The sequence below is a fragment of the Hoplias malabaricus genome, chromosome 7 (genome assembly GCF_029633855.1).
Source record: "Hoplias malabaricus isolate fHopMal1 chromosome 7, fHopMal1.hap1, whole genome shotgun sequence".
Classification (NCBI taxonomy): Eukaryota; Metazoa; Chordata; class Actinopteri; order Characiformes; family Erythrinidae; genus Hoplias; species Hoplias malabaricus.
In genome coordinates this window covers 16,942,291-16,960,801 of record NC_089806.1, presented here as the reverse complement: position 1 = coordinate 16,960,801, position 18,511 = coordinate 16,942,291, and the positions used below count along the sequence as shown (strand labels likewise).

The following is an 18,511-nucleotide window of genomic DNA, read 5'->3' as shown; positions in this document are numbered from 1 at the left end:
TAGTAATAAAAGCACAATTTAAAATAAAGTTTATCAAAAAGATTAAATGTACAGTGATGTTTTAAAATTTAATTTCTGACAACAAAGACAATTACCAAAACGGTCCCCAGGTAATCAGTACAATTTCATCTCTTGCTTCTGATTTGAAAAATGCTATTCACCTTCTCATTGGGAGAGTTAAAATAAAAAATGCTTGTGTTTATTTGGACTTTGAGAGGAATGACTTGCCTCGAGCATCTATAAATCTAAACTTTGGGGTTGTTGAAAATTTATATGCATTTTTTTAATTTAAAATCTGACAGCAAGTCTCTAGAAAAGATTTATATCTGTATTTGTATACTTGACCTTGTGTCAAGCAGTTTTCTAATTTCTGACGCAAACAATGAAATACACCCAGTGTTGCACAGTAGGTTTTTTTTTTAAGTTGGTTGATTCAACTTTTTTAGGACTCTGAGGCACCTCTCGCTGTTTATTAACTTGTCTCAGGAGAGTGTGGGGTTAGAGACAGTGCGCTGTGTTACCGTTGGCATGACACGCCTCAATGCGAGGAGAAGTGACGGACTGAAGTTATAAAGGGTGGTGTTCGTTATTTACAAATAGACAGCGCTTGGAAACAACAACAGGCGCGGTTGTGATTGGTCGGCGGCGGTATGGAGCTCGGCGCGGGCGCCTCGCTATTGGTGCGGATGAAGTTGTGTGCAAATCGGCGAAGCAGGAAGAGGACTGCGCCCCCCCCCCTTCACATACACGCACGCACACACACCTCCGAGAGAACACGGGCTTTTCTATTTAAACTAATAAACCCAACTCTTTCGACGGACGCCGGGATAACGGCTGTGACCGTGAGTATGACTGCGGTGGGTGCGTGAAAATGCGACTTGAAAACAGTGCTTGTTTTTGTTTTGGTTCCTACGGAAGGCGATCAGGACGAATTGTCGTTCTCTCTTTTGGTGAAAACATTAGCGGTGAGGAGGGCGGGTTTCGCTGGCGACTGGAGGGAGTTGTGGAGGCTGAGGGAGTGTGAAGGGCTGCTGGGTTTAAGGTGGACGTGTGTGTTCGTGTCTCGGTCTTGTGTAAAGTGCTGTTATTCCTGCAGCAGTCCTCACTGCACCGAGGACCACAGGCTGTTATTTCTTTCTCCCTGTCTGATGTAGGCTGACGTCAAGCCAACTGTGTCAGGCTCAGAGAGGAGGAGGAGGAGGAGGAAGAGGAGGACACTGTACTAAACATCGCCAAAAACATCGCTACTGCCTCAACAAAACTTAGTTTTACCGATTAAACCTGCAGCTGGTCGACAGCAGCAGCGCTCATATGTGACAAATCTCACCTTTAATTGACTAAAACACGTCTTTTCAAGAGTTGTGTAGGATTAGGGCATAAGTGGATGTGAAGTGTTTCTGCGGGTTGATTCTGTGCTTAGTGAAATGTCTGGTTTGTTTTGGGGTTATTCAGAATATTAATTTAAGTCTACTTATCCCGTTTAAAATGCTTTCTTTTTTTACACGATTTATAGAGCCATTTTAACAGTGCATGGCTGTTATTTTGGATGGATGGATAATCAATGGTTGTCCTTCACTTCCTTTGGTTGTAATTGTACGTATGTTATTAACTCTGTCAGAAACTGTTAAGCTGTTTTACTGTCAAAACCAGCTAAATATTCAGTGTCTGACTTAGCACGTAGTATATGGTGTGATTACCAAAGGAGTATATCACAGCAAATTACTGTTTTTGCTAATGATATTTGTAGTAGAAGGATCCTGCTCTTGCTTTTATTAATGCCACCTGAAGTAAAATTTTCACCTCAATTTCTTTTTTTTTCATGCTTTGGCATAATTTGAAACATCCTACTCTGTTTTAAACTCTAGTAGAATATTCATGATAAACCAACTAATAGAAAATATTCAGAATTGGTTGGAATATAGGCCAATACCTTTACACTGCCTTGCATTAACCCCCCCACCTGCAAATTTACCCCTTTTGAGTTTGTGCAGCAGAGACGTGTAACTGTGGTCTTTCTGGAGCAGATGCCCTTGCCCACTGCTCTGGTTTATTATTCGCCTGAACTCCCTGATGCTCCAGTTCCTCGCTCTTTTTTAGCAGTGTTGTGTGTGATGAGCCGGTGCTTTGTGGCAGATGCACAGAACTGGTGTAAGAACATTAATGAGGTCAGGTTCTGACGGAGGATGATTAGTTCTGGATCGCAAGCACAACTCCGACTCATTGTAAAGGTAGTCGGCGGCGCTCCTACATTCCACGGTTCAGCAGATGGATAGCTTTGGTATGAATTTTGAGGAATGTTCATGCAGTTGAACACATGTGTCCTGAGTCAATGGATACATCTTAATGTACCTCCAGTTTCTTATGAATAGAAGTGTGTACAAGCGTTTGGAGGGATGTGTGTGTGGATCTGTGATGAACTCGAGCAGACCCAGAGTATAATTATTGCATTTGTAAGCTAATGTAGGGTGAACAAGAGATTAGAAGTGGCATTGCATGGGGGTTGCACAATGTACCTTGTTCATTAAAGTAGACCTCTGACAGAAACAAAGGGGAATATTTTTAAATGTGAGGCACCTCACTCACTCTCTTGCTCATTCTTTCATACTTACATACTGCACGGTCAACCTAAAGCCCTTCACACACTAGTGGTTCTCACATTTGTGATCTTGAGACCAAATGCACTTTGTGTTGGTTTTGTGCTGGTTTTTACCTTTTTCTTTTCTCGTTCTTACCCGAGCAAGCTCGTTCAGAGTTAGTTTTATGTCAGACCTTATTTTACATCTATTATACCTATTTGTTTAACAATTATGTGTTATCCTGGTAACGTTTGTGGCATTAAATACTTTAAACATCTGGTTCCTATATCCACCATTTTGACTAAGTCAGACTCAGTAAATTTGCCTAGCATTTCACATCAAAACAGGAAATATCCTTGGAATTTGGAAGAATTTCCTCTTTAATATGCTTTAACGTCTGACTTTTGCTTCTTTGTCGTATTCATCACAGAGCATTAGATTAAAAAAATAAAAAATAATTTTAAAATGTGCACACAGTGATTATGATTGTGACTCTCCATGATCAGATGAGGAGCTCTGTGATTAGGGAGGAGCTCAGAGTAGAGTCACTGCTCCTTTGCATTGAGAGGAGTCAGTTGAGGTGGTTCGGGCATCTGATAAGAATGTCTCCTGGATGCATCCCACTGGAGGTATACCAAGTATGTACAACTGGAAGGAGGCCCCGGGGTAGACCCAGGACACGCTGGAGGGATTATATCTCCCGGCCGGCCTGGGAATGCCTGGGATTCCCCAGGAGGAGCTGGTGGAAGTTGCAGGGGACAGAAATGTCTGGGCTTCTTTGCTCGCCCTGTTGCCACCACGACCCTGAAATAGATTAAGTGGAAAAGATGATGATGATGACTGACTATGATAAGGTTGTGGAAGAGTATGTCTGAAAGACTGGTGGTCTTCAGTGGCTTGTTCAGTCATTATGGTTTCATATAATAATTGGAAACTTTTTAAGGCAAATTTAGTAAGTAAGTAAAATTTAGATGTATAGGACTTTGTGAAAACAGAGATAGAAATGCTTTACAACAAACGTTAAAACATTTAATATAATAAAAAAGGAAAATAGTGCCTTAAAAATTAAGGGCAGTTTTACTTGGATTTTTGACAGTTTTACAGGACGTGACTGGACTTTGAACAGATTTTGATCTATAAATCACAGAATGCAGAGACTTTAACTTGCATTATGAAGAAAGATAGACTGAAGAGTTAAATTTTAAAAATAAAAGTTATATGGCCATTGCTCAGTGTACACTATTTGTATGATATTAATTAATGTATGTAATTATTCACATGTTTTAAAGAGAATTAGTTCAAAAATAGCTAGAGATAAAGTGGTCAGTTGAAATGTCACTAATAAGAAACTTTGTTGGAAGAGCAGGAATATCCTCTGTTTAGAAGCTACACAGCAAATTCCCCAGTGTTAAATCAACACTATTGGTGTTAAATTAACACTGTTAGTGTAATAATTTAACACTCAGTGTTAAGTTAACACTAATAGTGTTGATTTAACACTGGTGAATTTGCTGTGTATAAACTACACACGGTGTGGGGCAGTGCAGTTGGAAACTTCATTCATTCATTCATTGTCTGTAACCGCTTATCCAGTTCAGGGTCGCGGTGAGTCCGGGGCCTAACCGGAATCATTGGGCGCTAGGCAGGAACACTCCCTGAAGGGAGCGCCAGTCCTTCACAGGGCACCCCACACACCCTTTTGAGTTACCAATCCACCTACCAACATGGTTTTTTTAGACAGTGGGAATGTTTTTTTTTCTCTTTAACTTCCTCTTTTTGCTCACATAAACCTGCCATATAAGTAAGTTGCAGCACAAAATCACTTGTTTTATTCCATGATTTCAGATTTAAGCAGACCACAAGAATTGACCAGGTTGTTTAGTTTCAGTTTGTGGTTTGGTAGGAGATCCAGATCCACAAATTAATGCGCTTAAGCCTTCAGAAATATATATTTATTTTCATTTGTCCTCTTTAAAATGACTTTGCTCTTCAAAATTTCATAGAATCAGGATTCTAAGTGAAGTTGTGTGCAATGTACCACAATATATCATTGTCTGGTTGAGTCCCCTTGCCATTGCCGATCAATAATTGTGGAGAGCATGTGGTGGCAAGATTAATAAAGTCATTCCCTGTTACATCTGTAACAATCAATACAAATCATCTTACACATTTACACAGATTTGCTATTGATGTTGAGTGGGTTGGTAAATGGTACAAAATACTGTAAATGATGCAGAATGACCTGCGAATAAAATGTGTCCACATGCATTTTCTAGTGCAAGGCAACTGGTGTTTGGCAGGTAGCCTGCAGAATAAGTTAATAATAAAAGCACAAATATATAGATAATTGGATAATCAGTTCATTAATAGCCTACTGCATTTATTAACATGTATAGTAATTAGCCTGTAAGCGTACATTAATGTACAAATAATAAAACATATGATACAGATATTTACATATATATTTACAAGGCAAAATTAGGGGACTAGACCATGCAATTAAGCAACCTGGAGTGATTTACTAACATGAAGTGACTAAAAAAACATGAAAGTGCAATTAACTGCTAACAAGCAGGCTTGTCTTTAAAAATAATTTCCTAGATTATTTTTCTACTTTTGTATGAACTCCTTCCATAGAAAATGTGTGTTTTGCAAATATGTTTGAATATGTATGACAATAGCAAATTTATTTCGTTTTTTGAATGAGGGAGGGTGGCAGGTGGCTCAGCAGTTAATGTACATTCCAGTCACCCCAGTAGTCCCCTGTCAAGTGACCTTCGGAGTGAATTTGGCCATCTTAATTGAGATTCCATACCATAGGTAGTGAAAGGGAACTTCAAACTTTGTAGATAGAATAATGGTTTCATCCTGTTTTATGTCCATATAATCACATGTATTTTCATATAACATACACAATATGACACATTTCTGTAGTTTATTAGTTTAAAAAGCAATAATTGCCGTCAACATGATCACGCTGTCTTTTACCTTGACGTAGCTGGGCATTCCAAATGAATGGCTCTAAAAAACCGAAGTGTCCTTAGCCATTATCATGTGTTCAGTTACAAGGGAATACCAAGACATTGCTTAGGGACTCTGTGGAAAGTCGCCAGGGTCCTAGGGATGTGGGTTCAGTCCTTCGCTCTGGCAATCTCTGTGGGAAGATTGTTGTGTTCTCCCTTTGTCAGCATGAGTTTCCTCCAGGTGCTTCTGTTTCCTCCCACAATCCAAAAACACCTGTTGTTAGGTGGATTGGCTGTGAGAAATTGCCTAAAGTTGTGAGCGTGTGATGCACTGTGATGGACAGGCACTCTGTCCAGGATGTGTTTCTGTGTTGCGAGCAATGATTCCAGGTAGGCTCTGGACCAACTTGCTTGCAGGTATTTAATACATGGAGTGAATGAATAAAGATCTGTATGTTCTGTTTATGACATAGTTAATATTATTATTAATAAGTTTGCAGTACTTGGTTGGCAGTCACCCTACCTAGCCTTTTAGGCTTGTTTTAATTTTATCTGACATTTGTCAAATTTTATGTTTTCTTTTTTCCCTTTAGATTTTTTTCTGAAAGCATGTGATGACCCAAGCTCGGAAAAAGGGTTCCCTGAGCCAGTGCCGTGGTGAGGGCCGTGACTATGTAGACGGTTGGTCCCATGGTAAGACCATGGGAAGAGCTTGGCCTGAGAATTGTTCGAAAGAGGGCAAGACTCTGAAGGGTGTGACTAAAAAATACAAAAAGCAAAAGGGGCAAGAGCACAAGAGATGCATCCACGATGCACTCCAGAGCAGAACCAGACTAGAGAATTTCCCTAAAAAGAACAGAACAAAGAAAAATGTTGCTAAGAAAGGCAAAGCAAAAGTGTCCAAGAAGTTGAGGGAAGAGCGGAACAGGAAGCTTTACCCACTACGAGGACGGGGTAGCACCCCAGAGACTGAGGCCTTGAGCTGCCATGTTCTACTCACTCGCTTGGAGGAGGATGCTTTGGAACAGGGAAATGACTTGCCTGAGCAGGATCCAAACATGTTTCGAGGAAGAAATCCACAGAAAAAACGCATCAGATGTAACAAAAAGCTAGAAAAAGCCAAGAATTCATTGCATTCACAATTGAACACAAAGTCCAAATCAGCTATTGATAAAATCCTAGCTCAGGAGCCTCGTAAGCGTCGGCTTGCCTCTCTCAATGCTGAGGCGGTCAATAGCCTGCTGCTGGAAAAAACAGATGCACCACTAAGCAGCAAACTCTCCAAAAAACAGCAGCATGAGGCACCACCTGTTGATGTTGCAGAAGATAATGCAAAGATATGCTCCTTTTCCAAAAGGTCTGCAAAAGCCCACAAGACTGAACCGTGCCAAAGCCACAAACAGTCCAAGAAAAGAAAGTCGGAGGAGAAAGATGACAGTGTGCTGAATCTGTATACTCCCACTCCTAGACGCCTCGCTGGACTAAATGCTGCTGCCCTGTTGAAGCTCACCAGCTCCTCTACGGGAAATAAGCAGCGAGTAAAGGATAGTAAGGAAGTTGTTATTCCAGGGAAGCAGACAGTACGGTCTAATACCAGAGTGCGACAGCCTAAGAAGCAAGGCATGAAACAAGCTTCGGTACGAGGTGGCTGTGCGGTGTGCAAGAGCAGAGGGTCGCTGGAGTCCAAGCTGAAGTGGGATGGGGCCACACATCATCACCGCCTCATCAAATCAGGGTATCAGTCTCGCAGTATGATGGGATATCCACTTAAGATGGTGAAAGAAGAAGAAATGGAGACAGACGTCAGTCCTTCTTATTTCTGTTGTGCTCCAGAGGGGTCAGTGGAATACTGCCACCGGTTGGCACTGTTCCTGGGGCAGAAAGCCTTTAGTGATACAGAAGAACACCCTGTGCCCTCTGTGAAGCACGAATGCCTGGTTCCTCAGTCTTCACTGGCACACCCCACCCTCGCTCTTAGTGCTCACCCATGCCTGTGTACAGACCCTTGCTACTCTAGTTACTACGTTCACATTGCTCATCCTGGGCCTCCTTCTGCTAGCCTAGGTGCGCAGCCTCTACCTTGTGCACACAGCTCCCTTTGTGCCCGAAGAGTCCCCGCGTCCAAACTGCTGTCCTCTTCTGTATCCCATGCCTCAGGAATTCCACACCCTGCCTTCTGCAACTCGGTGGGGTCACCCTGCTACACTGATGGCTGCAGGGTCGGCAGCTATGCCTTCAGTGCTATGCAGCCAGTCACCAGCAGGGCATGTACTTATGCCACAGGCTGCTCCAACTGTAGCCATCCAATCAAAACAGGTAAGAGATGACAAAAAAGCAAAAGAAATTAGATCAGCTTTATACTTGACCTATTATACTCTATTTAGTTCTCTGTTAACTTACTATTAACTAATCTCAAATATTATTTGTATGTTCTTATGCTAATCTGGTAATATTTAATTGAAATACAGTGGATTGCAAATGTCAGAGACCACTTTTCCGTTTGGTAATTATCCGTATTGTTATTATTATGTTATTCATTATTCAGTGTCAAATGCAGAAAATGTATTTAGCAAAAATTACACAGAAGAGTTATAAAAGAATATTTGTGTTAACCATGTCCACTTTTCAGCTTCCATTTTTGTTTTCGGTAAGGCTTGACTTCAAAGGAGTCTGCAGGGATAATTTTCCATGCTGTCCAAGTTTCATCTTAGAAGATTGTAACCCTAACCCTGTTTTTCATAATCCAACTGATACCAACTTAATGTGTTTGGGTCGCTGCTAGTGTGAATGGTAGTGCCACTTTAAAGTGTAACAGTTGGTGTCATAAACAACTCAAATCTTTTAAATCGTAATGCATCTAAAGATTTACCATTTTCTACATTTGGGAACAGCTTTTTTGAAGGGTGATAGTTAATGTTGCGTTAGGTGCATAAAAGCATATTAGTGCTGATAGATATGATGTTATAGGTTTTTCTGTAATTTTCACTAAAATATATTTATGCTGCTCTACAGAATAATGACTAAGACTTTCTCAATAGACACTTTGACTGGTGTAAGTAAACACAAAAGGTGGTATCTCTGATTAGCAAAGGACTGCATTTAAATGATCCATCATAGCTGTGTCTTCCTATTAAATTTATTACAGTATTTACATTAGATTTTTCATTTATTTATCTTACTAGTGTATCTCTCACAAACCAGGTAGAACCATTTTGGAGATTTTTGTGGAGGCCTTTGTCGTGGTGCTCAGTAGTATCTTATAGTTGTGACTGGAACCCGTTTACCTAATCAAACGTCTTTACAATGTCATATATTTGTTACTATCAACATATTTATAGACACAATATTACTTGTTTTTGAGTTTGCAAGTCTATACTATAAAAATACTGTTTTAATGTTTCTGCAGAAGACTGCTCTTCACCTCAAGAGGATCACAAGCCCTCGCTGCTTGTGCCGCCTGCCTTGCCCCTCTCTGGTTGCCCATTGCCCAGGGTAACCCCATCCTCCACAGTTCGACCACGTCTCCTGTCGACCCTCTCAGATAACAGACAGACAGAGGTCAGGCTTCAGACAGAGGTCAGGCTTCAAGGGCCTAAACAATGTCCTCAAAGCACCAAACCATCCAACGTCTCTGTTGCTAGGGGGCGCTCAAAACTGTCTCAGAAGCAGCCAGTGCCCAGCCCTGTAAGTGCCAAGCAACAGAAAAGGGTGAATCGCCACCGAACGACAAATGGTTGGCGCCCTTTTGGAGAACCCACAGAAAAAGAAGTCTTTATTGCGGTGAGCTTTATTTTCCTACTGGTTATCACAATATGCCACATACAAACTTTCCTATATGTAAATGTGTTATCTTGCAGGGAGAAGACGAGACTGCCCTACGACAGTGTTATGAAGGAGTAGAGCGAGACGGAGAAGTAATTCGGGTCAGAGATACTGTGTTGTTGCGCTCTGGACCAAGAAAGAAATCCTTACCATATGTGGCCAAGATCTCAGCTTTGTGGGATGACCCTAAGACAGGTTAAATATATTTAAATACCGCTGATTTTAAGGAATGACAATTTGAAAATTTTTTTATATTATTGTGGTAAATTTTCTGAGCATACTGTAAAAATGGTCAGCACGGAAGTGCACCGGCCCACTGCATGTTCCTAAGAGAAGATTAGAGAGACTAAGAGAGCATAAAAGGTTGGTTAACTGAATTTAGTGCAGCACAATATGTAAAACTAGTGTTGTTTTTGATTATATTATTTGTTACCACTTTTGTTTCAGTTCAAGTTTTTGCAGTTCTCAGAAAAACTAAATATTGTGATGCATATAATGGATTGCGAAAACATCTATCATGAAGTTATTTTTGTCTTATCAACACTCATACAGTTAATGGAGTTTTTCCAGTGCTACAGTTCCTGTAAGACTTGTACAAGTGGTATGTAGGTTTTACAAGCTTGGGTTTGCTCATGTATATTTCATAGTATATATATATATATATATATATATACTTGTGGAGGACTTGAAAGATTGTTAATCTTTTTCTTTTTTTTTTTTTTTTAATTGTTCTCCATAAGCCATATGTTTATGAACTGAAGATCTACAGTAAATCATAGAGACATAGGGTCTTTTTCCAGACATGTCTATAAATTGCTGCTTTTGTCTTTTGTCTTTTTTGGTTCTGTTGTGTACTTCCGTTGTGTGCATCTGTGGTTCAGTTGCGCTGTCTGTAGTTAATTCATGATACTGGTTTTATCTTGTGTTTGAGAATGGTTAAAGGTCACTGTGCTTGATATTTGCTACTCTTGAACGTAGTGTCACAGACAGTAATGGCTGGGCTTGTGTAAGCCAGTTGATTATGTATTTTATCTGGTCTTGGTTTATTTGTTCACATATTTTGTCTATTCTTTTCCAAAGGTTTTTTTTTTACGTCAGTAGGCTACTGGTTAACGTATATGCTATGTTATGCATCCCTGGAATGTTGCGACCATAATCATAGACTGTTGGGTCTAGTATATGGTCACACCACTTGTCAGAACCACTTTTAAATGACTTGCACAAATTATGTGTTGTGTAACTGTCATTATTGTTTTGGTATTTCTTGTAAGCTTTATATTCTCTTTATTTTTTTTCTTTGTTTTTATATTCTCAAAAATGAAGAATTTAACTAACAAATCATTCTTAATTTTTTTTGTTAGTCAAACAACAAACCAGATTTTATAATACTCTTATGAAGATTTTTAAAGTGTTCTCAAGGGCTGCCTCTGACCTTTTCATTACTCTCTTCCAGGAGAGCTGATGATGAGTCTGTTCTGGTACTATCGACCAGAACACACACAGGGAGGCAGAGATCCCAGCATGCACTGTGAGGTGAGACATTCCCTCATTCCAGATGACCCTGATGTGCAGCTCACAGATGCAGCCCATGTAACACTGCACATTAATATGCATCCTCTTTTACATCACTCTCCAAGTTCCTCTCCTGTAGAACTGTAACAGTAAATGGATTGACAATAAGAGGCCAAACCAGGTTCTGAAACAAAAAGTAGAAGTCAGTCATTTTGTCCAACCATTCCTGTTAACATTACGAAACAGGACTTGTACTGACACCTAGGGCTTATTTTAAACATGAGCGCCTTCATTTGAGGGACCAACTCAGTAACTGGTTTACTCAGGACCTACAAACACGTTTGATTCTTCACTTTATAAAAATGGGAAAAATGATTGTCACATTCATTTCATGTTGTTTATTACCAATTGGTGATGAAAATGATGCATTGCTCCTTCAAGATGAAAGCTTTCAAACATTGAATAGAATATGTAATTTTTGTGTGGCCATAGCTAGTCTTTCTCATGTTGCTGTCACAAGTTAGCAGTCACTAATTTAACAATTATCACTAAAGTAAAAACTAAAGTTTGAATTACACACGAGGAGAAACATTTTATATAGAGTTTATTTGAACTTTGATATCAGTTTGACTTTTCTCTCTGCAATTAGCATTGTTTTATGTCCTTATTTTAGAATGAAATATTCGCCTCTCGGCATCAAGACGAAAACAGTGTGGCCTGTATCGAGGACAGATGCTATGTTTTGCCGTTAGCACAGTACTGTAGGTAAGACATGTCATTCCTGAATTTGGTATATGTCAAAACTGGGACAGTAAACAGCTTAAAATAAGTATAAACCTGGACAAATATAATGAGTGTTTTAAATGATTTTAAAGCTTGCATTATCACTAATGTTAAATTGAAAAATGGCCCCATCCAAATTAATGGGATTTCTTTATTTCCCTAAAGCCATTGTTGAGTGTGTGCTTCAGGGCTATGAGCCAGTTTAACAGAGAACAAAATGTGGTTGTTTAATAGTCAATTGTCTGTGTTTTAGATTTTGTGCCTTGGTAAAGCGCCGATCGGAGGGTGTGTCTGACAACACCTCAGTGGTGCCCTGCCCCTCCGACAGTGCCATCCCCTCTCACCGACTTGTGCCCGATGATGTTGACCCTGAGCTGGTTTACCTTTGTCGCCACGTCTACGACTTCCGTTATGGCCGCATACTGAAGAACCTGCAGTAAAGTGGCAAAACTGCATCTCACAAACCATATAGAGCCTCCATACTGAGAGGATCCCTGTGAAACCTACTAGCCTGTTTTGTTTGAATCAGTTTAATTTATTGTTGTGAAGAGAATATTTAATTTTCTTTCAAACAAATCTGAGGTTAGAAGAGGGGGTCAACATCCCCCATATCATTACAAAAGTGGCAAAAAGGGCTGCTTGGCTTTTTTTTTTTTTATATTTGGTTTTTCATAGAAGTTGAACGTTTTTAAAACACTCTTCGTTTGTAGACGTTTGTAGACACCTCTTCTAATAAAAGGTGCATCCATCTATTTTCAGATGTACGTATTGCTGACACAGCAGTTCACCTGCACATACGCTGTATTATCTCCAAGAAAAAAATTCACCAATCCAAAGAGACGTTCTACAACAGTGGCACATGAGCCTGAGATTATCATTCTTAAAATTAAGCTTTAGTTAGATTGGTTTAAAACCCCTGAGAATGAGGTTTTACAGAAGTGGATCTGTGTTTTCTGGAGTAACAGATCACAATAGAATAACAACTGTATGAGTTTAAATGATGTTCTTATCCAAAACTACTCATCCAACAAAAATACCTGACCTCACTGATGCTCTTGCAACTGAGCACCATCCAGTCTTTATAAAACGCTTCAATGTCTAATATAGAGCCTTGCAGGAGGAACAGAGGATGGTCTTCCTTTTGGAAGAACTTTGATAGTCTACAACTCTACAGACGTCTACAAACCTTTGTCCATATAGCTCTTCATTGATATGTCTTGTACACTGGACTGTGACACTGGCAGAGAGAGGTAGATGAATGTTCTGGATCATTATCAGATATTCTTTATTTAATGTGTAATTAAAAGGGGAACAAGTTTAGATAAATTTCAATTGGAGTTTGAAAAAAAATGCAGAACTCTGACATAGTAGAATCTGTATTTTGGCTTTTTATGTCAGAAGAACAAGAGGAAGTTGTTGCTTTAGAGGCAGATGTGTGTTGGTCATCTTTTCCTTTTCCCTGTAGGAGAGTGGAGTTTTACTGTTCTACAATTTAATGCAGTAGTACAGAAGTGGAGCTCAAGTTCATTATGAAATGTCATTTAGTGGAGTTGTCCTCCCTGTTAATTCTTCTGAGTGTTTTGCCTTATTACTTGCAGGTAGCTCTGTAGGCAGCTAGTTCGATCCAATCCTCTAAGAACATGACTCCGGTAATAAACCAAAGGTCAGCATAGTGTTATTCACTGTTCTCTCACTTGGTAATCCCTTCAGAATCTGCAGTATCTGCCTGTGCTCTCTAAAATGACATAGATTAGAGGAAATGATTCATGTTTGTTGTTAATTGGTTTAGTTTCTTAGAAGGCTTTTTCTATTATATTCTATTGTATTGAGACACTCGACATTTAATGACTATATTTTTAATATTTATTTGGCAATATCCTGCCTGTACCCCTTTCCCCTTGCTTCTAGTAACCCTAGTGAAATTGCACTAATCCAGTCGTCTGCTATATTGTTTTTTTTTTTCTTTACTTTATTAATCTCATTTGCTCTGCTGCTCGTTTTACTTTACATTGGCCCGTAGCTCTGATTCTATCAACACCCTTCATGGCAGTGATTTAATCAGGAAGGAAAATGTCTTGCAGCTCGCTTTTTGTGAAGAGCAGATTAAAAGTAGACAATAATAAATGATTAAATCTCAACATGATTTGGCCTTGCCATTTAGCTATGCAGCAGATTACACAGTTCACGACTCTCATGTTATCTGCACAAAACATGGAACATGTAGGGGCTGAACTGATGTCTCAGATCATTTCTTTGATACTCAGTATTCTGCAAATCTATTGCATTCTTCATATATATCTCTACATTTATCTTGGCATTTCTTATGAGATTGTTGTAAGAATATTATAAAGATAAGCCTCTTCTAGGCATTTTTTTTTATCCTTTTTTAAATTATTTAGTCCAATTCCCCAAATGTAGAATAAGCCGAAGTCTAGACAAAGTGTTACCATTGACATTGAAACTTAGTCAAATGTAACTCAGTCCATATCTGGAGAACCAGCAACCAGCTGTTTTAGATGCAAAGCACCTCAGCTGGCTTGTAACTCACTCTCTTATTTACATACGCATGTTTAGGAACTGCTCTACAAAGGGCACTATTGAGTGCATCACGTCAATGATAGTTTCCTTGTTATCTAGATAAAGTGTCTTATTCTGATGCAGATCATTTTACATGTTACATGACTTAGTACAAATGATCTGCCATTGGAACAAGACACTATCACTACATACAAAGTTATTGAAATAGATTAAATAATCTCACTTTTTTTTAACAATAATCTCATAGTGGGAAAGTGACTACATTTCAGATATTTTCACTTGCCAAGATATTTTCTGCAGTGACTAATTCTCTACATTTACATTCTACAGATACTCTTTCCATAACATATTTTATGCCATCACGTGGCGTTTTTCATACTTAAGACAAATCTTATCAATATAGTCTTCTTATGGAAGCTACACAATACATTAGCTCATTTTTTTCGTCTATGCATTTAAATCCTCTGTAGTACCTTTTGTAGTCTAGATTTGCCAGTTATATAATATTGTTGTCTCAAACAGTCAAATTTACACCCTTAAAGTAGCTTTCATAATCAGCTCCATAAGTGAATAATGGCCTTGAATTATAATGAGTTTATAAAGTTATGAATTGTGTTGACTGAATCAAGGCCAGTGCTTCAACATGGAACCGTGCCGAGTTTCTATAACAAAATCAACCAATTCAAGCTCTGAATGAAAGAGTGATAATTAATCAGCTCTCGTCTAGTAAATATTGCACCTTCTGTATCTGTGTACTCTGCAATCATAGCAAGACCCCAGGCCATTAGAATTTTTTTTCCATGATTGAAATCTACCCCAATGCTCTTGAATAGATTTTGTGTATTAAACCACTAACCATATATCATATCCATACTCAAATATTAACTACTCAAACGTTGAAATGGTGTCCAGTGGTACTAGAATTTTGTCTTTAAGGTAGATTAGAAGGCTTTCCAGTGTGTGTGTGTGTGTGTGTGTGTGTTTAATGTATGCAGAATACCCAGAACTTGTTTCATTCCTTTGCATCATTGACACAGATGTTGCAGCGGTTATACCTTGATCAGCAGGTCTTCTCAACAAAAGAAAAGAAAAAAAAAAGAAAAAAGAAAAAAAAAAAGGAAAAAAAATTCTAATGATAATATTGTGGATGAAATTAAATGAGATGTTTTTGATCCCATATTTGTAAACAAAAAATGTTTTCTCTGTTTTTCAATTTGTCCTGGAAACATGAGATATTTTATTAAGTCTATTTCTAAAGGTAGAATATGCAATATATTTTTGGGACTATTTTTGAGGAATCTATTTAAATCAAAGTCCTTATATTGTTTTGATGGATTAAAAATTGTTTTTGATGTGGATCATAAATTAAAAATAATAATAACCAAAATGGACGTGAGCTAACAACATGGAAAGTGTTTAATTTTATAATTTTATTAGGTTAGAATTCCAAAGTTATAGAGTACATGGGAGCCATCAATGGAAAAATAATGATATGTACATATATTGATTATTTAAATATCAATAGACCATCTTTCAAATGAGATAAAATGTTGCACAAAATGTTTTTAGTACTTATGAGACATGTAACTATTTAAAGAAGTTATTTAACATTTGAGTATAAAAACTATATAGATGATATATCTATATTTCAAGTAACAAGTCATTTTAGTTCAAAAAGTGTTTTAAAGTGCTGTTGCAATACTTGTGATCAACGAGCGCCGTAGATTTTCTTTCTTCAGTTGTTGATAATTGATTGGTTTTGCTTTTGTATTTAAGTTATGAAGTCTTCAGTAAAAGAATTCAAAGTTACAGTTGTTGTATTTAAGACTTTTGGCATCAAGGGGTAAAGACCAAAGCACACTCTTCTTCGGGTGCCCCGTTTGTGTGTGTATATTGCATAAAAGGTGGGGCAGCCATAGCAACTAGTAACAGTACAGTACTGCTGCTGTCACTGCAGAAGGACGTCTGTCAGCAGACCTTAGTCAGATAGAGGTACTTGAATTATCAGTTGCTGTGAATCTGTTTCATAGTATCACGTAATGTGCATTTACATGTGGCCTTTCCCATTCACTGTAAGCTGTCTTGGTTTGGTTTGAGGAAATAAGCCAAATATCAATTCATTGCTATTGTACATGTTAGAAAAACTGTATTCTACCTACACTCTGTGTCTAAAAGTTTGTGGACACTCCTTCTGGGTGAATTCAGGTACTACATCTTCTATAATGTCCAGTACGTGGAGCATTTCAGAGCAGTTGCGCATGAGCTTAAGGTCATCAGCCCAATGCCATGTGTCAGCTAGAAGGTTATAAAACTCCCCAGCAATGGATTGTGGAGTAGTTGAACTGTATTCTCTGGAGTGATGGAGCTCCATCCCGTATTTTTGGCACGAGTGGAGTATTTGATCGTGGTAAAGCCTCTTGGTTGATTGCAGTTCATTCCCCTCTGTAATGTTCTAAGGCCATTTACTGTTAATTCAGCTAACGGGGGACAGACCAGGTGCCTACAAACATTTAGCCACGTAGCGTACTGATTTGACCAAGAACAGCAGGTGACAACAAATGTCACTCTACAACACTGGTTATTTGTTCATAGAGGGAAACTGCGTCTGCTGTTTTGCTGTGCTGTTTTCTTAATTTTTCCATATTGCATAAAGAAACTTTCGCGTATTTTATATGTGATACTGGTTGATTAAGTACAGATAATTGTCTGTGTTATTTGAGGCTTGTTGGGCACTATGACCAACATGTGCCAGGAAGACCTTCAGAGCTAAACGGCTCTTTATAGAGGGGTTTTTGATCTAATCTTCTATAGATCTTTAAAGTCTAATTTTAAACAGGTCTCTTCTCATAAGGACTCAGATCCTAGGTGTTTACGAGGAGCCTTTTAGATTGGTGAAATTTTGCATAGTTGTATAAACACTTACGGTCATTAAACCCCTCTGTATCATGGAGCTCGACCACATCCCAACTCTGAAATTTCTTGATGTGGGTTTATATGGTTCAGAATACATGGTTAACCACAAACACAATGACCAAAATCAAGAGATGTTTAGGCTTCTTGGGACTCATCTTGATCTTGACCAATGCTAAGATTTCCTTTGCTTTCTGTGTTGTTATTTAGTGCATATTGCAAACATATATTTTGATAGAGTGGGAGAATGAATTAAAAGTTATTTTTGAATGGGGACCGGGGGATATGTTTTAATCTGTTCAGATTTTGTCACTTTGTCATGCACTCTGTTTCCTGTTTGTTTGTTTTTGTTTTTTAAATGACAAGAATCCCTGCTGATTATTGTTCAAATGAAAGAGTATTTATAAAAACATTCTTTTGTTAAAACCAGGCTGAAGTGTTTTTTTTATTGATTTATTGTGTTCCACAAGTGCCATTAAATATGAAATCTGGGTAAGAGTTACAGATAAAATATGTTTTTAACCAGCAGAGGTCATCAGTTGCTTTTGAAATCAGAATAATTTAAAGGCCTCATATCAAAGAAAACCACATTTTTATCATAGGATTAAGAAACTAGGATTTAAAAACAAATACCCATCTCCAGGCAATTTCACACAATAAGGGATTATTACAATGGTGAAAAAAGATCTAATTCTGTAGGCAAGGTTTGTGATGTCACAAAAAACACATTTACATATGTCAGCCTACGGCATGTTAACCCTGCCCATTGCCAAAAATATTTATTAGCTTCACCATTTAGGTAAAGTTAAGCCTGATTTATACTCGCCTTTTATTCTAGGTTGTGTTTTGAGAGAATAGAGAGAAACCAGAACAGAGGTGTTTTAATAACCAAAACGCTATGTTCTATTTCTGTTATTTCTATTGGTTCTTTAATTCTGTTACACTAAGAGATATAGAGAAGTTGCAAAATGGTCATACAACTGACTTCGGTGAATAAATCACAGACGGGGTGAGGGGGCATGAAAAAATATATGATGCCTTTATTTTTACTTGAGAATGACATAAGGCTTCCTTCTGGATTGAAATGTCTTAAAATCTTGCTCATGTTGCGCTTGGAGTGAATGTTTGCCCATGATGCTATATATGCACTGATTACATGCACATTTTTTGCATGTGTAATGAAAATACAGTTTGTCTGGAAGTTGGGATCTTTGAGTGTAAAATGTACTGTGCCTTTGGAATGCACTGTGTATACAGTCATATACAGCAGTTTTGGAGCCCTTGGAGAAATACATTGTTTGCTGATATTCTAAATCAAAAATTGCACACCTACAACGAACACATTTATGCCCATTCAGCACATAATTACTGCTTATTTGCTGAACTGAACTCATTCAGGTATATTGC

General features: G+C 38.4%; 1 protein-coding gene across 1 annotated transcript in view; it reads left to right on the top strand.

Moving 5' to 3' along the window:
• LOC136702235 (bromo adjacent homology domain-containing 1 protein) overlaps positions 1 to 17,509 on the top strand; it is a 31,227-nt gene extending 13,718 nt beyond the window's left edge. Inside the window, exons 2-7 of the mRNA XM_066677205.1 lie at positions 6,133 to 7,855; positions 8,946 to 9,319; positions 9,397 to 9,556; positions 10,815 to 10,894; positions 11,547 to 11,638; positions 11,910 to 17,509. Coding sequence (XP_066533302.1) covers positions 6,154 to 7,855; positions 8,946 to 9,319; positions 9,397 to 9,556; positions 10,815 to 10,894; positions 11,547 to 11,638; positions 11,910 to 12,096 — 2,595 coding nt within the window. The 5' untranslated portion in view covers positions 6,133 to 6,153 and the 3' untranslated portion in view covers positions 12,097 to 17,509. The remainder of the gene's footprint in view (positions 1 to 6,132; positions 7,856 to 8,945; positions 9,320 to 9,396; positions 9,557 to 10,814; positions 10,895 to 11,546; positions 11,639 to 11,909) is intronic.
• The last annotated feature ends 1,002 nt before the right edge of the window (positions 17,510 to 18,511 follow it).